Source organism: Labrus mixtus, chromosome 6 (assembly GCF_963584025.1).
Source record: "Labrus mixtus chromosome 6, fLabMix1.1, whole genome shotgun sequence".
Classification (NCBI taxonomy): domain Eukaryota; kingdom Metazoa; phylum Chordata; class Actinopteri; order Labriformes; family Labridae; genus Labrus; species Labrus mixtus.
In genome coordinates this window covers 29,930,616-29,954,673 of record NC_083617.1, presented here as the reverse complement: position 1 = coordinate 29,954,673, position 24,058 = coordinate 29,930,616, and the positions used below count along the sequence as shown (strand labels likewise).

The 24,058-nt window shown below is 39.1% G+C and overlaps 4 protein-coding genes across 5 annotated transcripts in view; 2 read left to right on the top strand and 2 right to left on the bottom strand.

Annotated features, from left to right (window-relative positions):
* The window catches only part of ncoa4 (nuclear receptor coactivator 4), a 182,416-nt gene extending 162,585 nt beyond the window's left edge, over nucleotides 1–19,831 (bottom strand). The window contains exon 1 of the mRNA XM_061040858.1: nucleotides 19,825–19,831. The gene's annotated coding sequence lies outside the window, so the exon portion shown is untranslated. The remainder of the gene's footprint in view (nucleotides 1–19,824) is intronic.
* lrrc73 (leucine rich repeat containing 73) lies at nucleotides 1,415–15,351 on the bottom strand. Of its 2 annotated transcripts, none has more exons than XM_061040859.1 (7): nucleotides 15,046–15,351; nucleotides 13,251–13,560; nucleotides 12,972–13,132; nucleotides 10,499–10,621; nucleotides 8,787–8,887; nucleotides 5,487–5,730; nucleotides 1,415–1,822 (listed from the first exon to the last, which is right to left on the bottom strand). In XM_061040859.1, the coding sequence occupies exons 2-7, from the start codon at nucleotides 13,520–13,522 to the stop codon at nucleotides 1,752–1,754; spliced, it is 972 nt and encodes a 323-aa protein (XP_060896842.1). In that variant the 5' UTR covers nucleotides 13,523–13,560; nucleotides 15,046–15,351; the 3' UTR covers nucleotides 1,415–1,751. The 2 variants fall into 2 exon arrangements, with proteins under 2 accessions (XP_060896842.1, XP_060896843.1); XM_061040860.1 differs by having other exon boundaries at nucleotides 15,070–15,351.
* LOC132975952 (calcium homeostasis modulator protein 2-like) lies at nucleotides 18,024–22,241 on the top strand. The gene is made up of 3 exons (XM_061040861.1): nucleotides 18,024–18,274; nucleotides 18,437–19,046; nucleotides 20,044–22,241. Exons 2-3 carry the CDS (start codon nucleotides 18,495–18,497, stop codon nucleotides 20,455–20,457), a joined length of 966 nt encoding a protein of 321 aa, XP_060896844.1. The 5' UTR covers nucleotides 18,024–18,274; nucleotides 18,437–18,494; the 3' UTR covers nucleotides 20,458–22,241.
* A 1,314-nt stretch (nucleotides 22,242–23,555) lies between these two features.
* The window catches only part of ncapd3 (non-SMC condensin II complex, subunit D3), a 28,440-nt gene continuing 27,937 nt past the window's right edge, over nucleotides 23,556–24,058 (top strand). The window contains exon 1 of the mRNA XM_061040830.1: nucleotides 23,556–23,663. Coding sequence (XP_060896813.1) covers nucleotides 23,612–23,663 — 52 coding nt within the window. The 5' untranslated portion in view covers nucleotides 23,556–23,611. The remainder of the gene's footprint in view (nucleotides 23,664–24,058) is intronic.

Here is a 24,058-nt window from a genome sequence, read left to right as displayed (position 1 = left end):
AAAGGGCTTTAAAAGTTGACAAGTTAAAATGATGATATACAAGTTTTAAATTAGAAGCAGTTACAGTTATAGATGTACTGATAAAAATCACTGCATTTATTTGTGCATTGTATTTTACAAGTTACGAAACTTGACATTTGCTCGTGAATAGTAATGAGACTGTTTGATTCCAATACAATAAAGCTGATTCTGATTCTGAAACGTAAAAAGTATTAGCATGAAAATATAATTAAATATGCATTTGTGTGTTCTCCAGTTAAATGTTACAGACGGCAAAGGTGAAGCGCCTTTAAAATAAATACATACAAATGTTTCCAATGTTTATTGGTTGAATTCATTTTGTAGTTTGAAAATAAATCGAATTCATTTAGGAAATTAAAGGAAAAATTTACTTAAATTATTTCCAAAAGTTATCCATGTGATGGTTCTTTCATCATGATTTATTTTCTTAATGTAAAGAAATGATTTGAGGATCTTCTAAAAGTAGTCTTCAAAATGCCTGAGCGACCTTGTTACATTCTCAGACTCTGAATGTGTTGAAAGTGTTACTGCACCTTCCTCTGCAGCGTTCTTTTCCCTCAGCTGCAGTGTCTCTATCTTCATTCACAACTCGTTGTCAGGGTCGACAGTCAGCTCATCAAACTGCTAAACCATGACCAAACTCTGGCCCACCGCCTGACACTGGATCACTACAGGAAGTCAGACAGCCCAAAATAACTTTAGCCACAGTGAGTTTCCAGCAGCTTCATCAGGAAAGAGGAGATGGAGTTACCAGCAGCAGAGACAGGGATCTGATCACCACACGGCTACCTCATTTCTATTCACACTGACATCACCTGCAGGCTGAAAATAAGACTGCTGGGAAGATGAGCATTAGACCTTAGATCTCCATCACTGCTCAGCAAATGTGACACTCTGATGACAGCTTACATTTTTAATGGTTTTAGACAAACTGTTAACAATGATTCATCTCCAAGCCCAGAATCAAACTGATCTTTCATCCTGACAAAAAGGGAAACTTGACATTCTGAAGGCAATTCTATCCAACCTTTTCATGTCGTGACTCTTTTATACTAAACTACAGAATGTCTGCCTGTGACTACTTTTCTGCTGCAGATTAAGTTTTTTTAAATGGTAAAGGTTTTTTCGTTGACCTTATACAAATATTATCAAAAGGTCTCACTTAAATACATCCAAAAATTTCTGAAATACAAGCAAAAGTTTTTTAATGCCTTATGAAAATACCAAACTAAAGTAATATTCAGCTGTTAAATGACGTTGCCTTATCTTGTACATTTTTAATTAAATGCACAGGAGGTAGAGGGTTTGGTAATGTGCACACTCAGTCAATCCGTTTATATTAAGGATGCCTTCATCAGAGTTAGTTTGCTGACAAATAATGAGAGAGTCTTCGTTTCTTACAAAGCTGTAAACAGTTTTATTATTGGGACATCAGAGCAGCAGAACATTTAGTCAGAACGTACATTCATCAGAAAACACACTGTACACCTGCTAAACAAACACCTGTCTAAAAGTCACTTGGTGTGTTAAGGTTTTGTGCCGACTGTTCTATGTACAGGTGCTACATCAAACCATGCAGAGCATGTGATTGGCTGCTAGCTATCAGGTGATCCAACAACCAATAGAAGTGCAGTGCAGAGAAACAAAACAGGAAATCTCAAATCAGACAAACAGGAAATGAAATAAAGTGAGAATAGTTTGACAGGAAGTGGGTGTGTTTGTGGGAGGGGTCACATCTCAGTTTCAGCCAATAAGCTCTCACCTAGACCTGATGTCAGCAAGACCATCTGGGGGCTGGAGTCTGTAGGGTTAAAGAACGACACATTTAGAGCTTTATACCAGATATAAAGGAGCACACTGCCAAGTCTAAAGGTATCCAAATATTTAAAGGTCACATATTATGCAAAAAACAGCATGTTTTTCTAACACTAATATGTGTTCTTAGCCTGTCTACAAAAGCGCCATTATGAGAAAAGTCCATCCTCTCCGACTTTTCAGAAAAATGTGTGCTCAAACAGGCCATTTGGAGATTTTCCTTCATGACATCACAAAGGGCAGTAACCCCTCCCCCAGGAGGGTGACACTCCCACAGCTAGGTGTTTGTTCTGCCCTCTGAGTCCGCCTTCTCACCATAAACAATAGGACATGGAGCGAGAAAGCCAGAGCCTCATCCCCTTCCAGAGAGGGGGCGTGGTCAGACACAGCTCATTTACATATTTAAAGGTACAGACACAGAAACAGCCTGTTCTGAGCAGGGCTGAAATAGAGGGGCTATAGACATGATCAAATACAGGATCAGAGAGGATTTAGAACAAGAAACTTCACACACATGTTTTTGGGAACTCTGAGACTTTTTTTTACTTTTTGAAAAGGAGGATCATATGTGACCTATAACTATAGATTCTGCATCTCCAAATGCTGTTGATCCATTTTCCAAAATGTCTGTTCAGTATTTAGATTAATTTCATTCACCAGACACTCACTGATTTAAAATCTCATCATTACTGTTTAAATTGGCCATCAAGGAGATAATCAATCAGACTTAATGTTTAGCAACTATTTAATTTTAGAAAAGGAGATTTACTGTAACATGTAATAAGTGAGTTTGAGGGTCTTTATCCTAGGCTATGCTAACTAACTTCTTCTTGAAGCTTCAGTCATAAGGTTATTATCAAACATATTGTTATATTATAATATTATGAACAGAATTGTGATCTATTCTTTGAAGGAAATATATTTTAAAACAGATTTGGACACAATTTACATTATTTATAGTGCAGTGGCTTAATATAAAGACAAGCAGAAGTTTCAGTGTTTCTTCTATTTATAATACTAAAGTCGACTTTTTACAAAGTGATATTGTTTAAACTTTAGTCAGCAAGAGCAAGATGTCTTTTAAATGGAGGAAGCTGCCAATGCTTTATAATGGTGTATCATGAATTATAAACGGATCATTAAATCAGAAGCTTATCCTCAAAAGAGAAATGATGTTCACACAGTTGGACAGGTTGACATTAAACTGATACATCATTGTCTACCACACTGTTAGCGTTCAAGCTAAACCTACAAGCATGCAAACTAACCCTTATCTCACATGCTAGCTTCACTTCCTCTCTTTCTGTAACTCTTTATTGAAGGCAACAATAAAAACTCCTAAAACAAAACGCCAACAGGAATAGAGTGCAGGTATTGTGACAGCAGGTGTGCAAGGTCTTTGCTTGCAGTTACAAAAAGGCAGTGAAAGAAACTGGGTGATAATGTGACTCAGAGTGGTAGTTGGTGAACTACTATAGCTACTACCTGCAAACACACAACTTACCTGACGGTTTTGTACATGTATTAGCAAAGTCTCATTTAAAGAAATATAGAAGAGAGGAAATCTCTTACATTAGGTGCTAGCTTGTTCACTGAAAGACTAAGTGTCCAACGTTTAAAGATGTAGCTGATTGAAGGTGCCCACGGCCCAGCGGTAAGTTCAAACACCCCATGCACAGAGGATGTTGTCCCTTTAAGCCGGAGGCCAGGGTACAAGTCCAGCCTGTGGCTACTGTCTCTCCCTGTTTTCCAACTCTATCCACTGTCCTATCTTAATAAAGGCATAAAAAAAAAGCCCAACATTGTATTTTAAAAGATGTCAACCTGTGGAACAGTGTGTGATCCCTGTGTACTGTGTTTGCATACTTTCATCCTAAGTATGACGTCATGTCGAGTAGGTAGTGAGTTACAAATTCAAAGAATTACATTTTGTGACTGCAAGAAGTGCCTGGATGTATTCTACACTGGCAATATGTTTTTTTAAGTATGATACGGGAGCTCTCCAGTCATAATCAGCCTACCCACAATGCATTGTGGCTCTTCAGGTTATCCAATGGCAGAGCTTGCAAGCCATCTATTGATGGTCTGCAGTCAGCAGTATATACTGTTTGAGTATGTAGTAGGAGGTTTGGGAAACAGCCTGTCTCTGTTTAGGAAGAGATTATTTCTGATCTGAGCCAGTAAGATAGCTTTCTCCATTTTGTATTCACAAATTTAGCGGCAGGCTGTGCCCGAAACCACATAATGACCTACTGCATACTCACACAGTATAAACTGCATCCTGCCTACTAATCTGACCGCTAGTACTGTATGCCGTTAAAAACATACTAAACTACTGGTCATGTGACATATTTTAAGTCCAAGCTACGTTAGACAAAGCAAGCTAGCATCAAGCTAGCATCAAGCTAGCACGACCGTCACTACATAAATAGAATTCAAAAACAATAAACATCAGTTCATTGCTAATTCAACTTTATAGTTATTGTATTGTTGTTATTATTTGACAACATATTACAGTATGGTTTCTTTGATTTAAATGCCCCTTGAGTGCTGGCTAGCGAGCTTCGCCATTTGTTAGTCTGATGGGCGAAATGCATTTTGGGTCGATTTAGTCTGACTAGTGTGCTCCTTTACATACCTAAAAATGATGCTTATCTAATATACATCTGGGCATGTCTTTCATCAACAAAATTGCATACTATGATTTTGAAACATACGTGTGAATAGTATGAAAGTATGCCACAGAGTTCACCTTGAAACATAATGGAGGGAGGTATCATGGGGATAAAGTTATTCATATATTAGCAGTAGTTTCTTAAAGCTCACTGATTTCAACATACAATGTGGCCGTTCTATATGTTGGAGTGATGGGACTTTGAGGAAATGAACTTCAGCACAATAGGCTTCATGGGATTACAGCCAATCACAGCAGAAGTGAATCACTGATCATTCATTAAAAGGAAGTGGAATACAAAACATTTACTTCAACCAGGTTCACATTTAGACCTCTAGTATACAGAACACAACACATCCTACTGAGGACACCTAAAACCAGAGCACCAGGCTAATACTGGGTCAACTGGGACTGAACCAGGCTAAAGCTGGGTCAGATGGAACAGACCGGTTATACTGGGACCATCTGGGACCTGACCAGTTATACTATGTCAGGTGAAACACAACCAGGCCTAAACATGGATTAACTGTGACTGACTAAGGTAATACTTGGCAAAGCTGACACAGACTGGGTTTATTATACTGGGCTGATCACACAACCTAGCTGATCTTAACCAGCATTAGTTCAGCTAACACTTGACCACTGAAACCAGGATGTAACAAGACAAGTGGAACCAGTATGTTAGGCTGTAATACAGTGGAACCGGTGATAAACACTGGTCCATCATCATCATATGGTAAACAGTACCAACAGAACCAGAACTGGTTCTTGTGCCAGTGGAGCCACTATGATAAACAGTACCAAAAGAACCAGTTATATACACTGAGAAGTAAACCTAGTCCACATCAACAGTACTGGTTCTGAAGGCTTACTGGTTTTGTGCAGTCTGAATCAATCCTGTTGTTTTTGAGGGAACAGTACAGGGATTAAGGTTGCTCAGCCTATGTGTGAGGACAGGGAAGTGTTCAGCCCTTACTGCTGTGTTGAAGCCAGGCCGGGGGCTGGTACTTGTCTCTGATTGGCTGGTACTTGTCTCTGATTGGCAGAAGGGCGCTGCCTGCAGGACCGGACTGGAGGGGCCCGGCATCTCTGTCGTCATCATCCTCTCCTTCAGAGAGCAGGTCACAGATTTGCTGCTGCAGCTCTGGACTGATGTCATTCTCTGCCAGGACCAGGACCCTCAGGCTGGTGGGGTAGTTCTCCACCATGTCCAAGAACACCTTAATCCAAAACATCACACTGAACTTATTGGAACATTAAAGAGTGACTTAAATGATTGACTGTATATTAACATCACCCATTGAACAAAAGTGAAGACAAAGCACCCCCTTTAATGAGAGCTGACATATTGCACTGGTGACTCTTTTTGTGTCAAACAATTAATATAATCAAAAATTACTGAGAAAAGTGAAGACTTGACTTAAATTAGCATCACAATCATGATATGACAAAAAAAATTGACATTTTAACTTTATAGTTTGACCAATCTCCCATCTGTTAACATGGAGGAGGTAGGGTTTATGACCTATACTGCAGCCAGTCAGCAGGGGGAGTGCTAAATATTTTTGGCTTCACTCCCATTTGGCTGTTTCTCCGTCCATCTTAATATACAGTCTATGAACTCAGAAGCACATGTGAGAAAGCAGCACTGGCCTCGACCAGCTGGGATGTAACATGGTGTCGTGGCCCAAAGCTACCTCACAACTGTCAGGTTGATTCGACACGGTGTAGTTATAGAAAACAGCTTCTGCTCAATGTTATATTTTAAATAGCATGTTCGTCTTTATAAATTTGGCAGTAAATATCCTTCAGACAGTTGGTAGACTGGCAATAATCACAAGGCAACCTGAAATAGTCCAGATCTCTTTCAGGTCTGATAAACTCACTGTTATCAGAACAGGCTCTCACAGATAAGTTAATATCAGCACATTACTGTCCTGTAAATGGTAAATGGACTTGAGCTTATATAGCTCTTTTCTAGTCTTCCGACTACTCAAAGCGCTTTTACACCACATGTCACACCTACACATTCATACCCTTTCACACACTGATGGTAGTGGTCGCTATGTAGTATCATCCATCAGAAGTAACTAATGCCATTCATACACCGCCACCGAAGCAGCGGGAGCAATTCGGGGTTAAGTGTCTTGCCCAAGGACACATCGGACATGTTGCTCAGCTGGGGATCGAACCCTCAACCTTTCCGGTTGAGAGGCGAGAGCCGCCCCCTGTCTGTTCTGCTGCTTTGTTGCAAGATAAAGATTGATTCTAAAAACTACTCTGGCTTTCGAAACCCAATAAGAACAAAACATTCGTTTTGTCAATAAACCTAAGAAAACATTGAAACAGAAATCAAAGAGTGTCCCTATGTCTCTGTTAGTCCTGGATTCATCTTTCAGGTCTCAATCACAACCACAGTTCTGCCTTAAAGTTTGGCATGTGAAGATTAACATCTGAACGTGACTGCTGATTGGTCAGCAGCATGAACTTTTGTCACATACAGGACTCAAGTGTGAATGAGCACAGGAACATGTTAAATCAAACAGTTTAGATTTACATATCAGAACTTAAACATCGAACAATAGCAACTCTTTGGTTCAGATTTTTGGATTATTAGAGTCATTCTTATCATGTCGACAATAAAATTTCCCAATTCACTCACGCTCCATGTACTGTACGGAGGCTAGTCCTGCAAGAGGATGGCTCGGGTTCAAGTCCAACCTGTGGCTCCTTTCCCACATATCATGACCCACTCTCTCCCCGGTTTTCGACTCTATACATTCTCCTATCAAATAAAGGCAAAAAGCTATTGAAACAAATGGTAAAATTATAATATTTTACAAGGGCCTGACTGATATGGGATTTTTGGGGCTCATACCTTTGTCGATATTGTGAAGAAATAAATCTAATGCTGATATATCGGCCGATATATTTCTCAGATCTGTGTTTGATCTGTAGAGATAGATAGATTTATTGCAATGATCCCTCAAAAGCAGTTATCAAACACTTGAGGAAAAGATATAGAAAGAAGAAAAGATGGTCACTCAACTGGAAAGTAACTGTGCATGTACGTGCATCTCCGCTTGACACTCTGGACAGTGATAATGTTTGTTGTAGTCCATATAGCGCCCTCTGCTGGTGAAAGAGAACTGCTAGTGTAATACAAGGAAAGCTTTTTGTCTGGTGAATAAATCTCTATATCGACGCATATCTGCGATAAAACAGCTGATACCGATAGTCACTGGATATGCTAATATCGACCGATATTATGGGCTGGTCGATGAATCAGTCGGGCTCTATATTTTATAGTATAACATAAACTGAAAACAAAGTCAAATCAAAAGAGTCAGAAGTTGATTAAACTCCTGTGATGAACTTTTAGCTGGTGTTGATGATTGTGACCTTTGTAGACAAAGCAGTACCAGTAATGTCTGTGCTGATCTAGTTTTATACATTTCCGATGAAAAAACGTCATCCTGCTTTTTAACAGTCAAATGAATCACTCGTGAATATTCGCTGGAAAAGGTAAAAATGTGCTGTTTCAGAAGTGTGCTCTATATTTTCTTGTCTGACTACTTCCCCGTAGCAGCAGTTAAAGGCATTTAAAAATGACAATATAGAAAATAATGTTGTTTGCTGTTGCAGGTCATAAATGAGGCTTCAAGGCTTTAAATGGTCAGAGTTGATTTAATAAATAAAAATTAAAATAATAGTGTTACTTATATTATTTATTCTTTGGTTTGAGATTATTTGAGGGGGGTTTGGCCTTTATTTGAGAGGACAGTAGAAGAGACAAAGGGAAGTGTGGGGAGGGGGAGTGGGGGATGACATGCACCAAACAGCGTCAGGATTGGGAGTTGAACCTGTGACCAGTGCAACGGTGACTGTAGCCTCTGCACATGGGGTGCCTGCTCTAACATCTGAACTGCTCCCAAACCAAATTTTACTATTGTGCCGAGGGTATTAAGGGTCTGATGATGTTGTAAGTATTTATGAATTAGTCACATTTACTCACAGCTCATACTAGCCAAGACGGCATGTGGGAGAGTGGATACCTTCATGATACAAATCATCATCAATACAACAGGAGCTGAAACAGCATGCTTGATATTAGTGTTTTAAGATTGTTTGGTCAGTGTCTCCCCCTCCTGGACGATCAGCTGAATGACTGAAAGCTGAGAACATCACATAGAAACTGATGATGGAACAGAAGAAGAACTACACATGGAAAGTGAAGAACAAGAGAAGAGAGCAGTATGCAGTGTGATTGGTCAACCTGTGCGGACTGGTTGGTCAGTCCGGTTCCTTCCAGGTCCAACACCTCCAGGGTTCTGCTTGATGCTACGGCAACTGCCAACATCCCAGCAATCTGATCACCTGGAAAAGAACCAAAACCCTCAAATCCAGGACCAGCAGCTCTTCATGAATTCCTCTCTATATGTAACCACTACCAACTACTAACTGGTTTATAACAAGAGATTCATTAAATCAGGTTACACCATTCAAACTGAACCGTTACCTTAGCTGGTAAAAACATTCCTAATCTGTTTCTAGGAAAAACAGTATTTATATTGTATATCTGTCCAATTAGGGGGGATCAGCAATGTAAACAGGAAGTCACTGATCAGAAAGCTACCACAGCCTCCAAACAGTGTTTTAGAGTCTTTAAATTACAGAAGTGAAGTTGATTCAAAGGAATCTTAAATATTGAGTTAGAGGTCTACATTTCTCCATCTTACCTCCTTTACTCCTCATTTTAAACGGTTTTGATATCAGAACATTAAAGTTAGCCTTGTTGTTTTGCTACATGATACACACCTGGCACTTAAAGGCTTTATATGTGATTTTTTGATCCAGCAGATGTCGCCCTTGAGCACCAGCATGAAACCAAAACAACTTGCGGTGCATTGTTGTGTTAGCGTGCTAATGCTAGCGGTCTTTATTATGCTCGTATCTTCACACTGCATGTAAATTTACATGAAATGAGCGTGATCTAGAAACACAGTTAAGCAGTGAGTACAGTATGTTATTCTTATTTTCTCTAGTCCCTCAATTAAACAACTTTTACACACGAGGGGAGGAGTCAGCCGGCCGTCCCGACGATGTAAACAAAGTGAAGATAGGACTCTGAAAACTCTGAAAACATCACAGACAGTGGGACTCTGGTGTTACACCCATTGTAGACAGTCATGACTCACAGAGTTATTTTCAGAGGATATACTTCATTTATACATTTAAGTGTGAAAAATCACATATAAAGCCTTTAAAGGCTGTTTATATAAAGTAAAAAAGTTATTAATGTGTAACAACTAATCTGTGTGCTGCAACCTGGTGTCATTCAGTCCTGCTAAACTCCACTAAGTAAGCAATGACACGGAGGCTTAGCCAGCAGCTGCTAATGGAGGCTGTAGCACCACAAGAGACAGATCTGTACAGTCCCTTTGCAGCTTTAAGGAAAAGCTTAAGTCGCAGCTGTTTCATGAATACCTACACATCTGATTACTAGAGACGATGAAGATGTTTAATATTGTTTTGATGCTGATTATAACTTTTAAGAACAGCTGTCTATGTTGTTGTTGATGATGATATACTGACTTGAATTACTTAAAATAAAAAGTGCTTTGCCTCTGGTCACTTCCCGTCAGCACCTGTGTGTCAGATCAGTCTTAAAGCTGAAGTTTGCTCTTACTGACATTGTGTCCTCTCTAGATCCTCCTTGCTTGTTTTGTACTCACTCTCCGATGTTAGTTGTTTGTTTATTATTTAAAAACTAATAAATTAACTGTTGTTTAATAAGCACAAATAGTGTGAAGAGTAGACTTCTCTCTTAGCAATGAGTTATAACTCTGAGGCTTAATGTAAAATGAATGATCACTACATATCCAAACCCACTCTGTATCAAGGACAGGTCTAATCCCTTAAATGAAAAGTATAGCAGCATTTTATCATCATGTGTAACATGCAGTCCTAGTGAAGAGATGCTGTTACCCAGAGGGTTGTAGTCCAGGTTGAGCACCCGGAGCTGAGAGCTGTGAGCCACAGCGATGGCCAGACGAGCCCAGCCTTTGAAGCTGATTCCTGGGTTAGCACTCAGAGTCAGCTCCTTCAGACCTGCAGACAAACAGAAATACATCAACACTTCAGGGCTGACTGTTTCTTTAATGGGAATAAAACATTATTATATGGCTGACAAGTACTTTTAAACCCCAACACGTGTCCAAGAAGAGACAGCGCGTATTGAATGGTGACCTTAAAACCATCAGAGATCTGATCGACTCAGGTCAAGCTCTCTGAATTTCAGTTTTTGAAGACACTTTTTGTACACACTTGGTTCTCAAATATATTTTGTATCAAATTGTAAATAATGCTAATTGCAAACTTCAAATTGACTCCTGGATATATCAGATGTTTTAAATGTTCATACCTTAATACACGTCAATGGTGATATATATAGTTAATTTATCAATAAACTCAGTAATGATTGAAAAGGTATTCAATGAGTTAAATTCATAATGTTCTTCCACAGGCTATGTCCTCTCCAAATGACTTAAAAATAACGGGGCTAAGTCCTCCTGAATCATTCACGTGTGGTGGCGGTATGTGGACATCCGAGCTGATGAATTCAGGTTATCTGAGCCTGAATTAACAGATTCCTTGGGGACAAAATGTCCTCTGCGCTTTATTGAATAACTGTCCAATTCCCTGAGACTGCAAACGTTTCTTCAGATCTGCTGCTCAGTTAAAGTCTCATTTATCTGGACTACTGTTCAAATATAGTTTTTTATCTCCAGTTTTCATTTTATTAACATCTATTGTGTTCCCTTAACACAATACAACACTGTGTGACAGTTACCCAGTCTATAGCTATTTACAGTCCATGGAGGAAACATGTGCAAGTAACTGCTGTAGTGTAATGTGATGAAGAGGCATGACAGCTGGTTTTATTCACTACTCCAGTACAGTAGGCACATCCCAGGCAGATGTTGTGCAGTTCATGGAGGTGAATATATTTTACTTTAAACCAATAGTTGTTTATCTTTTGATTCCTGTTTGCTGCAGCAATATCACTAAGATGTTGAGGGTGAATTCTAGGGTCTTCAGGAAGGTTACCTCCCTTTTACTACCTATACTTGCTACCATGGTTACTCTGGTGCTTTGAGTTTTTTTTGTAGTTTGCAGTAAATGTTGAATTCGTTTGGATGTTTTAGTAGGTATTGCTATTTTGTCTTTGTTTTTTAGAAGTAGTGGGAGGAGGTCTCCGATGGCTGCCGGGGTTCCATGTAGAAGTCTGATGGTAGTTTCAGCAGATTGCTACAGGGTGGTTGTTGTGTTTTTGTAGGTGTTCATGTGTTACTTTTAATGACAGCTGTCCTGTTCTATCGGAAAGGTATCCTTAAGGGACTTCTTTCCCTGATTTCTGACTCTGTCCACTATCCTATCTCTACAATAAAGGGCGAAAAGCACCAAAATAAATTTAAAAAAAAAAAAATATATATATATATATATAACTTGACCTTCAAGGGGGCTGTTGGGGGGGCGGGCCGCCCCCTAATATAATGGTAGTGGAAACACTGTGCTTGTTGGAACCCTAAGTGGTCTGGTAGTTACATAGATATGAAGAGTGATTGCCAATGTGTTCCCAAAGTAAAAAGTAATAGTAAATGGACTGCACTTCAATAAGGTTTTTCTTGTCTTTCAACCACTCAAAGTCCTTAAATACACCACATGTCTCATTCACTCTTTGTACACACACATTCATACACTCGTGGCAGAGGCTGCTATTAAAAGTTCTGAAAAGCTCTGTTTGTTATCAACTGAGCAACAGCTGAAATATGACTTCTCAAACTGTTATACACACCACATGAAAGAGGCAGAGCAACACATTCAGTTCTAATCGTCAGTTCTAAGGTGAACTAACGAAGGGATCAAATATAATAAGCTGTAGTTTGCACATTAATACTCGCTGTTCTTTCTTTTATCTGCCAGTTGTCCTTCCTGCATTTGTTTCTGCAGTTGTGTAACTTTAGTCTGGGAGCCTGTGTGTCTTAAACGTCTTTATATTATATTAAAATAGTTTGTTCAGAGTTTGACACCCTGGGTATGTTGAACTCGCTTTGTAGTATAGGCCCCAGTATTGATCACACAATCGCACACATTCAATATCTGATGGCAATGTCCTCAAAAGACACTTTGCCTGTCTTGCCCAAATAACCTTCAACATCCAACAATTCTTCAAAGTGTTTTAGGCTGCACCCAGTGGTTGCTGTGTTATTGCAGTATGTTTTAATAAGGGTTCCTGGTAGAGCTGGCTGGTTGCTAGGGTGATCCAGTAGGTACATTCAGTGTAACTAGGTGGTTTCCTTTTTGTTTTCTAATTTTGGCAATCCAGATTTTTTTTCAAATCTATTGGACTGCATAGATCAAATAGAAACATGTTTGTTAAGAGTCAGGAGATTGTTACCTGACTTTGCTCCGTCTGGAGGCAGCATCCCACAGATCAGTGCCAGCGCCTCATCTCCAAGCATGCAGTCTCCCAGATCCAGACAGACCAGTGTTGGATGGGTCGACAGGGCCAAGTTCAAGGTAACCAGTCCGGCGTCCAACAGTGGGCTGCCATGGAGGCTGGAGGGAGCAGGGACAGCGTCTTACAAACCAATCACATTATGCCTAGTTTTTGCATTAACAGCCATTCAAGATGTTCTGGATGTTTGAGATAAACCTAATGGATCTCTGTACTTACAACAAAGTCTGCAGAGACCGGTTTGTCTTTAGGGCATCAGCCAGGTGTCGTGTCCGACTGATGCTGGAGACGACGCCCAGGTTGAGGTTGAGCTGAGCGAGTGAGTGAGACTCTGCGACGCTCCTGCAGACGCGACCAAAATCACGGTCAGATAGCTGGCAGCCGCGGACGGACAGCAAGCGAACGCTGTCCTCCTTCAGACTCTCACAGATATCCTGAACCTCAGCAGCTGACAGCAGCTCCCCTGTGATCTGAATGGAGGCTGGCAGCATCCTGGACAGGACTGGGAGCACTGGAAACACTTGGACAACTGGAACCACGAGGAGAAAAAAAAACAAGCTGTCAGGCACTGAAGAGATCTAAGACAAAAGTGATAAACTATTCTTAACTCTCATATTGGTTTCTTCCAGATGATCTAACAATAAGCTAGTCAAAAAAACTACATCTCCCACAAACTTTTTTTTACACCATTGATTACTATATATTATTACACACAGTGTGAACTGCTTCTATGTTTTTCACATCACCTTGTCTACTTGTAATTTAAATAAATCATCGTACTGATGAAGTACAAAATCCTGCATATTACACTTAGATTAAGTTTAGACTTCAAACAGTCTGATTCAAGCCAATATATTTTCTTTAAAATGTAAATAATGTGGTGGGAAAAAACTCAAAAATTCTTGTAGAAGCCATCTCAGTTGAAACACAACTTTATACGTTTATAAATGCTGTTGCAAAGCCTGTACTTTATGAGTGAATAAATGTACAGATTCTGTATTGTATGGTATTGCAGATGGCAGGTTGTATCAAACATGTCAGTTTGTTACCAGGTGAAGACTCAGTGAGTCTGAATAACAGATAATTAGATTATGACGTTTTATAATCTTCACTAAATCCCCCCACTCCTTAGTCCAAGCTGTCACACCTGTTACTTTACAAACATGAGAGAAATTTAAAAAAAAAATCTTTATTTGAAAGCGAAGCAGATCAGAAAAAGTTAAGGGCTGGAACTATTTTTTGAAGGGAAATTGTTGTTTCATCCCCTCTGCATCTCTGTGCAGCATTGAGTGGTTGCCTGACTACCTCTTGGTGTCAACAAAACTCCTTGAAGCTAATCACTCAGCTGTCCTTCAATAAGAAATAGTTGAAGGATGTTACCGGATGTTACTCCCCCCTATTGTATTATTATTGTTCTTAACAGCACAGTTTGTGTGGAGATAAAAGCCTTTAATGAGTTAATGTTAGATAAGTTGGGGGGTAGATGGAGCTTTCCTTCATTTCTAGTCTGCTCAGCAGCCTATTGAAATTGGTGACCCTTATCACTCTTCTCTGTAATAAGACTGATCTATTGAAGTATGCTTAAATAAAAGTATAACAACAACAATTAGGCTATTAGTATTATTTAAAGGCCTTCAGACTCCATCAGCGGTGGATGTCAATTAGTAGCTATTCAGATGATCACATTGATCAACTAATAGACTAATCTACATGAGGAGATCAACTGTTGACCAGTTGTTCTATCCGTGATCAATTATTGGCTCCTGTTCTGTCATTCAGAAAGCATTCATTTGTTGACTTAGTAATCAGTGGGTCTAAACACGACGGAACGGGTCGGCTTGTCAGTTTAGACATACACACAGTGTCACAGACACACACACCTGTGCTATTCAATTATCAATTAATCCAAAGAGTTTGTTAGCATGAGAAGGGAGCGATTAGCTCTGCACACTTATCAACCAATCTATGTTGGAGCCTGGCTCTCAAAGATGGTTTTATAAGGGTATTAATGAACCTGATAAATGAGTGATCAGCTCACACGGGGAGGATCGGCACTTTCACACGGTGATGATGTCATCATTAGCTGCTCCGGTGCCTCTGATCCCGCCGCAGGCCACACGCCGGTTACGATCCACCGCGGCGGACATCAAAGTGGAATAATCCCGGTATTGATTGATAGGGTCTGATCAGCAGCAGAGAGGAGGCGGCTGGTTGGTGAACAGGAGCTAGGCAGACGCGTCGGTCCGTAGCTCGGTGAGTCCCGGTGTGTTTCTGCAGGTGACAGTTACTATGAGAACCAGAGAAAAGAGGAGAGGAGGAGGGTTCACTCCGACCTTTTTCCTGCGTCCAAAGAGGAAACAGGCTATACGTCATGGGGGGTGTGCCCATTGACTCACATAGCCTGGCCTATCATAGAATACAACAAATATCAGTTTTAACAATTGCACAAATATATTCATGCGACGGTGGATGTGATTAATGAATCACAATAGTGCGTTTTTAAATAGTAAGCCTAATTCAAAAATAATTAAAAATAGCCTAAATAGACTACAAAATAGAGAAAATAGTTTATATGATATTATTACATTGAGATACCTTCTGAGGCTACTGTATATGTCACAAATTATCTAAACATTCAAATTTCTCGCATAGGGCTGAATGTGGCCGAGAAAAATACAAATACGTCTACTTTTGGATTAATATAATTTCTATAAAGTAAGTTGTAGTATTTTAATAAGATTTTACTTATAAATAAATATCTAATATAGGCCTACATAATTTGATATTTAAAAAATGATTGTAAAAGACTGAGGAGTATGAATTAAAGTATTAAATTGATCTTGAAAGAACACTTGATGACCTTGTGCAGTGTTGACTTGTAGAGGGGTATTTTCCTCAATATAGTCTTTTTTTATTATAGCCTATATATATTTAAGGATAAAGTACGTATCTTTAAATATTTAGAGGAATATAATGTTTAAATGGTTTATGGACTAGAAAGCAATAACTGAAAAATCAAACAAATACTTCAAATTATATCTAGTACACTGTGCACTTTTATTTGTAAGAAACACATGGTTGGTTTCACATGAATTTTGAAAATATGATGAAAGAGACGGATGTAATAACACTGATACACTCAACAAATGTATAAGCCTATTGCAAAATGTTTATGACAAAGACATCAGTCTTCTAAAAACAAATATTTGGGGTCCAAATTAGCTTATTTATCCAATTTAGCTTTCACTCATCATTCGAATGGGCCTATATACATTTTTATGGAAATAAAGTAGAGAAAAACATTGGCGTCAGGCTCTTAAAAAACAATTATAAAACTCTGATCCGAGTGAGGGCTCTTCATGAATACACGATCTCTGCGGCTTTTGCGTCACGCTTGCTCTTTGGCGTTTTGACCCCCCCTGTGGTCTGTGTTGTCACGTGCAAAAGATCCTGAGCTCTTTTGGTTACTAATTATTAATACAAGATTTAAATAAAAGAATAAATGATCAGAGGCTGCATGTGATCGATCGGCTTTGTCCTGATCGCTAAAAAAAATCACATGAAACGACTTCCGGATCTCATTTTAAAAATAAGAGCATACACATTTAGCCTAATGCTCTCTTTAAAATAGCAGTCAGTGTTGTATCAGTTTTTTAAACGTCCCAAATATCACGTGTTTATGTCTCTTGTTCTCTGGCTCTGTTCATTTATTGCAAACACCCCAAAGAACACATTTGCAAAGATATAGGCCTCGGTTGGCTTGTGCATCAGTGTTAAAGAAACTTCTTGCTGCTACTATGATGAGTTGTTGTTTTTTGTTTTATGAGTTTTATTGATTAAAGCTAACTTGATCAAACAACTGGGGCCTCTAAAGCCTAACATCCTGACTAAAACATTAAAGCTGGCTGGACTGAAAAAGATATGATATAGGCCTACTGCTCATGCTTGCCTCACCCTCTTGCCTCGTCATTATGGGATCATAGAAAAACATTTATGCAGTTTCTCTTAAGCAGTTTTCAAACATTTACTCCTGAAAATTTCACATTTCAATTCGTATCACTCACAGCAGAAATGATCCCTGTCGGACTGGGTGAGCGTCTCAGGAGGCAAGGTGTGACATCAAAGATGCTGCAGAAATCTAAGTTGGAGGGTGACTTAACAGAGTCACCCTCATTTTTTTTCCTTACACCAATTCAACGAGTAATTGGACAAATTCACAGTAGCAACAAAAAACTGCAAACTCATATAATGGCAAGCAAAAAAAAGACTATGATGCAGGTTCATTACGTTCACAAAGATCACACTGGTCCTTCACCAGTCTTGTGGCAAATGTGTCCCAGACACATCAGATGTGTGTGTTTATGCCTGAACATAGGCTCTTCACTTGTGATCTGATCACTCAACACATGTTAATACCAAATGTACACAGGGTCAATCAGCTTCTCTGGCTGCCTGGCTGTACCACACACTTCTGTTCCCTACACATGATGCTGCATGTTTGTACTGCTGACACAGAGTTTACAGGCCCTGCAGAAAACACTTGCATTTTGTGCTACATAGATTCTTCTCCTCATCTTCATACTAAAGTGTTGATAAGATCTCTTTCACTCTTTCAATTACAAGATGGAGGGGGGTAAGGGGCAGGCAAAAATGAACCAATGAGCTGCTGTACCTGTATTGTGGGCCGGTTTCAAAGCATTTCTAAAAAATATATCTAGTCTATAAAAAATGTTTGGCCCCAATTGCAAGAAATGTGCCCTCTTCTGAATAACGAAAACAAACAAACAAAAGTCTAATGCAAAAATAAACTTTCTTGTTTACCTAACCTATCTACCTAACTGTACAAGCTGGCAAGGCTACTCAACATGTCCCTAAAGGATAAAAAGGCATGGTATGTGTATGTCTGTAAGTGAGACTCATTTGTCTGACTTGTCGGTGCTGCCCCTTTTGGTCGCCATATTGCTCTGTGATCTACAACACATGTTTTCACTTAGACTTTTTTTCTCCACTGGGGAGGAAACATGCGGGTAGTTCCTGACTGTGAGTCATCACTGGTGCCCAGACTGACAGACTCAAAGTTGTTTCTAGAGCGAGGGATTTCTTTTTTTCAGTCTCTTTTCCACCTTTTGGACTCAACATATATATACATTGCCGTTTTTTTCTTGAGATATCACTTCACACGATGTCTGTTATGGAATATCAGGGCTGAGTCACATCCTTGCCCCAGGACACTACTAGAGAGCGTGAGTTTGCATGACTGCATACAACAGTCACTCTTTGTTTCATATGAAAGGATTTATTTTTAGTTCTAACTTTAATAATCAAAAGCCGTATGCTTGTCTAAAATAGTTTGTTTCCTCAAACTCTTTCTGTGTTTAACATTTCTCTTTTTATTCTCTCTGCAGCCTGAATTTTCTTTAAATCAAACACACTGCACTTCAGTCACACTTTCACCATCAAAACATGGCTGCTACTGCTCTTGTTACAGAGAACTTTAAGTTTGTGTCCCTCTTCTTCAAGAGTAAAGATGTGATGATCTTTAACGGTCTGATCGCTCTGGGAACTGTAGCCAGCCAGACTGCATACAGCGTGTTTGCTTTTAACTGTCCCTGTTCCTCTGGGAGAAACTACCGCTATGGCCTGGCTGCCATCGGCGTTCCTGCACTGGTACTTTTCCTTGTAGGAATAATGATGAACAAGAGCACCTGGGATGTGGTGTCTGAATGTCGGCTCAGAAGGTGCCGGAAGTTGTCTGGAGCTGCAGGTTTTGCACTACTGGGAACCATCATCGGTCAAGCTGTGGTCGCTCCATTAACCTGGGTGGTCATCTCTTTGCTGCAGGGTCAAGCGTACACATGTGCCCTCAGTGAGTTTGTAGACCCCACTACAGTGGAGGGCTTCCCCTCAGATAAAGGGTCAGAGGTCATGGCAAAATTATCATGCAAAGGAAGTGTTTCGGAGGAGCTGCAAGGCTTCTGGGCTGAAATTGAGCGAGTACTGAAATACGAATCTCAGGTATAGTGGATTCCTTATCTTTTGTTTTCGCTTGACTTGGTTAGTTAATCTCTTGGTGTTGTCAATAATGCTGCGTATCATAACTGTGCTCTGATAGAAATTGTTGAAGGAGGATAGTTTTACTCATATTACTGTAGCTCAGTGCATTCAGAACATTACAAATAAAAATAAATGTCTACAGTACATAATATTAAAAGAATCTGAGAATTGAAAGAAATGTGTGAATGTAGGGGACAAGGCCAAAATACAATATATTGGGTTGTTGTGATTCTCTCAGACGGCCCTGCATTAACAACAGAAATGATACTGTAGTGGACAGGAACACTTTCACAGAAACCATTGTCTGATAACACAATCCATCACTGTCTTCTCAAAACCAAGTTAAATCTCTACCATGCACCTGGGCTAAAGCGAAGAGAAACCATTTGGCTTGTTATCAATACACAGTTCAAAAGCCATCATCCCTGATGCTGTGGGGATGCATTAGTGCACATGGCATGGGTAACTTGCACATTTGCAAAGGCTCCATTAAATCTGAACCATATATACAAGTTTTGGAGCAACATATGCTGCCGAACAGACAACTTCTATTTCAGGGAAGGCCCTGCAAGACAATGTCAAATTCTGCACATATTACAACAGCATGACACTGTAGTAAAAAAAAAATAAAAGTCTGGGTGATAAACTGGACTCCTGGGGTCACTAATTGACTTGTGTGATGTCTTATCTATTAAAAATGTTAAAAGCATTTTACAATGTGAAATAAAACAAAGGAGACCATGAGCTTTTGCACAGCTGAAATTAAGAAGAAAGGTGAAACATTCCACTTTCTTTTCATTCAAATTACAGAAATTGATCTCCTCATTTCCTAAAATAAAAAAATAAAAACTTTAATTGATATAAAGACATGAAGATCAGACAAAGGAAACAAATAGCAAGCATCCAAGACTAATGCATCTGACCCAGTGCCTTAACCCATAACTGTCCTTGTTTTCAGCTGTTAGGCTGGCTGCTGGTGGCTGGACTGTCTCTAGCAGTATTCCTGATGCTGTGTATGAAGCGGTGCTCTTCTCCACTTGGCTACCAGCAGGAGGACTACTGGTCTCAGTTCCGATCTCAAGAAAAGACCCTCTTCCAACGCACAGCAGCTGTCCACGCCCGCCTTCTGGCTGCAGAGAACATTAAGAGCTTCTTTGGCTTTGTAGCTTTAGATAAGGATGAGAAAGAGCAGCTGGCTGAGCACCAGAGTGCCAGTCCTGTCTGCAGCACTAACTGGAACAGAGTAACTGGAGTCTACCTTTACAGGGAGAAGAATGGACTGCCTCTGTACAGCAGGCTCAACAAATGGGCCACGTACAGCCTGGAGAATAATGTGGAGGCCATGGACAAAGAGATGGAGTTGTTCAGCTGACAGACTTTGTTATGTACACCCCCTCCCCTCCCCACCGGATTGCTGATGGACGGTCTACCTCCCCCCACCCCCTTGCTCTCTATCCCTCTTCCTGCATCTTATCCCATCTCTCCCCCTATCCCTTTCCAAGCCCGGCGCAGTCTAGGCCTGTGAAGACTGTTTCGTCATGAGCCGGGGATCCGGCCGAAGATTTCTGCCTTTTAATAAGGCAGTTTCTTCTTACCACTGTAACTTTTGCTGCTTTGCTAAAGTGCTCATGATGGATAGGCCGGATCTTTGTAACATAACAATGAGTAAGGTATTTTACCTGCTTTTTGTAACATAGCAATGAGTAAGGTCTTTTACCTGCTCTTTTGTAATGTTAACAGACAAAGAGTAAGGTATTTTACCTGCTTCTTGTAAAGTGTCTCGAGATAACACTTGTTATGAGTTGACGCTATACAAATAAAAATTGATTGATTGATTGATTATGTACAGAGGAGAAGAGCTGCCAAAATCTAAAATAAATAGTTATGTGCCTTAATGATTTAAATGTACCAAAAATTTCATTTTTAATTGTGTTGGCATTATTCTGTTTATAAATCACAACATATTATTAGTTTGACCTTGGTCCTTAGGACAATCCCTTTTGAAATGTATATTTTCTCGTTCATTTCCCCTTTTAACTATTATTCAATCATTTTAAAGTATTTTTTAATTTATCTTGAATATATTTTAAGTTTATCTTTTGAAACCTAATGTTTTTAGAATGGAAGTATGTTAGTAGGGGTGCTGAGGTTGTGCCCCCTTCAATCAGGCAAAATGAAAACCATCAGCTTATGAAAACATTTAAACTCAGCAGTTAGGAGCTTTGAAATCCTTTTTCATCATAACCAAATTCTGATTCTAAGCTTTGAACTGGTCAGAGCTCACGTCCATGTCGATGTGAACTTTGGATGTTGAGTTTGTTGTAAGTTGAAGTGTAAAATAGTCTATTGCTCAAGTTTTTTTAATTAATACCATATGAATATTTGCAGCAGGAACTATTTTGTCATCATATAGGCCAAGAAGGACTCCTAACTATGACTGACTTTTAGCACCCCTGATATATCAAAATAAAAATAATAAAAAACAAAAATGAATTCTGTAAAAGGGGTATGGGAAAGACAATTAATTATTTTATTTTAGGGAACATTCAAACTTTCCCAACTGCCCCATTTTATAAAGATTGTAAAGGTAAGAAGGTATAAAATAAGAAAATGTCAAGTAGAAATGTATCTATAAATGTATGCCTACATTTATTTTTAATGTGATTATGGTACAGTTGATGTCAAATCATTTATTTAGTTATTTTGACATGCAGCTTTTGTCCTCAGTGTGACTCTGATCAGAAAAGAATGGTGGGATCATCGTTTTTAGGAAATATTTCTGAGGGGACAAGCAGATTTATTATCTTTATTTGTTATGTTTTTTAGGTTTTACTTTTAAATCTTAAATGTTTTGCATATCTTAGTATTTTCCTGATGTTTTTCACATTTATATTCTCTGAAAATAAAATTCCAAAATGTACCCATGTGTTTTAAGTGTGATACAGAATATAAAATGTATACGGAGAATCAGAGTGGCAGGTTGTGTTTCAGCACGTCCCCATTCATGGAAAAATGTTACATGGATCTCCTTTACACCTGTTTTTTTTCTTTACAGGTGAACTCATCATGAAAGGAAACTAAGGTCAAGCTTATTGGTACCAAATGTAAATGGGAAAAATAGATTTTAATAAAATCACATGAGATTCTTCATCAGAAGTGGGACATCTGTTTAATATGTTCATTTGACTTACTGTCTGATAAAATGTTTTACTCCAAGTTTACACACATCTTTCATTACAGGACATAAAACTGTAATGTTGTCTTTTTGTAGGATAAAATATTGAATTAAAAAACATTTTGTTTTAGCATGTAAGCTGTGGAAAAATACACTCATCACAAAAAGACCAAATACAACCTGTTTGGTGGTGCATTAAGTACAGGTGATGTTTGCATGTTGAAGAAACACTGATAGAGTCTGACGCAACAAGTTTGATACATATTGTAATATTATATTAGAAGTTTAAACTAAAAAGAAACCTAACAGTGTATTGTTTGATTTTAATGAACTATGACTTCCATCAATCATTTTACTCTGTTCTTCCTTGAAAGGTGACACGACACGCCCCCAAATAAAACAGTATATCAACAACACTTCCCACCTTGATAATGTTTAAAATTTGGACACTCTCAAGACATTTTCCATGCTTTCCCTGCCACAGCACTAGACAATCAAAGGAAACGAGATAATGTCATCCCACTGTTGTCCCACAGTAACCTTAGCAGTAAGTGAAGCCAGTGTCTCTTTGCTGCAGCTTTTCCTGAGTCCTTGAGAATTCTCTGACACATCTTTAGTCAACACGACCATATTGTATTTTCTGTTGATGCCATGTAAAAGTGTTTGACCCAGCCCTTTGTTTGGCCCTCTATTCATATGTATTCCTCTAACAGCATATATATGTATAAAAGCAGACTAGTACCTCTCATTCTGAGCTAAAACAGTTATGAAGTCTTTTTGCTATTGTTACTATATAGCAGAAAAGGAAGTGAAGCTCTCGTGTGGGACCCATAAAGGAAGTGGTACAGCTCAGGCGTATGGGACCTTCCTCACTTCTCACTCTTTAGCAGAACTGGGGTCCCTATGCGTCATAAAAATCTCCCTGTTCTAGTGTGGAAAATTTTATAATATAACTTCACTCTGCATTGTTTCAATCTTTCATGCAGGTTGACTTTCAAAGTATAATATTTGCAGTTTTTTTTGTTAGTGGTAGTTTAAAATGACTTTTCTTGGTAAAGGGCAGAAATGTAATGTTTTCTTAAGTGATTAATTCTTCTAAAATGAAAGTTAGAGATCATATGGAAATATGGAGCTAAAGCTTAATCTATTCTATTCAGTACAATGAAGACCAGAATAGTTCTGCTTATTCTGCTGTTTTACACTTCCCTCCAGTTGGTGGCAGTAATGCGCCTCTCAGCTGGTTCATAAACCGCAAATAAAAACTGAAGAAGATTTCTTTCTCTGCGCAAGCGCACTCGAACAAGTCTGTAGTTCCGGGCGGGCGGGCTGATTCAAAATATAACCACACAACATGGATTTAATATCTGCGCTGCAGTTTTTGAGATTAAATGAAATCCCAAAAGGTAAAATTATGTATTTTGTGTACGATATAAATGAGAGTTTCGTTATAAACTAAATGAATCGAGATATTTTAGGCTGGCTGTTTATTCTCTATTTCGCGGGTTTTGTGCTCTGCCCTGATGTACAGGGGAAAACAGCACCTTTATAAGCTCTGCATTTTAAAAGAAAACTTTTGTTGGCGCTACAATGTATGTTACATTTCCGAGGCCTTAAACCCTTAAAATGACACGTTTGTTGCAAAGTGCTGCACATAGCGTTTCTAGGCTACAGTGCATAATGATGTCAATAAACACTGAGAAAGAAACCTACTGCACCCTAAATATAAAACGAAAACTAACAAGAAATACTATGCAGAAAATCTATGCTCTGCTATCCACTGTATGTTGTTACTGTATGT

Coding starts and splice junctions, on each gene's coding strand:
- lrrc73 (XM_061040859.1), bottom strand. CDS start 13,522: ATGCTGCCAGCCTCCATTCAGATCACAGGGGAGCTGCTGTCAGCTGCT. Junction 10,622..12,971: donor TCCAGACGGAGCAAAGTCAG/GTAACAATCTCC, acceptor GTTTGTCTGCAG/GTCTGAAGGAGCTGACTCTG. Junction 1,823..5,486: donor GGCCTGGCTTCAACACAGCA/GTAAGGGCTGAA, acceptor TTAACCCTACAG/ACTCCAGCCCCCAGATGGTC.
- LOC132975952 (XM_061040861.1), top strand. CDS start 18,495: ATGGCTGCTACTGCTCTTGTTACAGAGAACTTTAAGTTTGTGTCCCTC. Junction 19,047..20,043: donor TACTGAAATACGAATCTCAG/GTATAGTGGATT, acceptor CCTTGTTTTCAG/CTGTTAGGCTGGCTGCTGGT.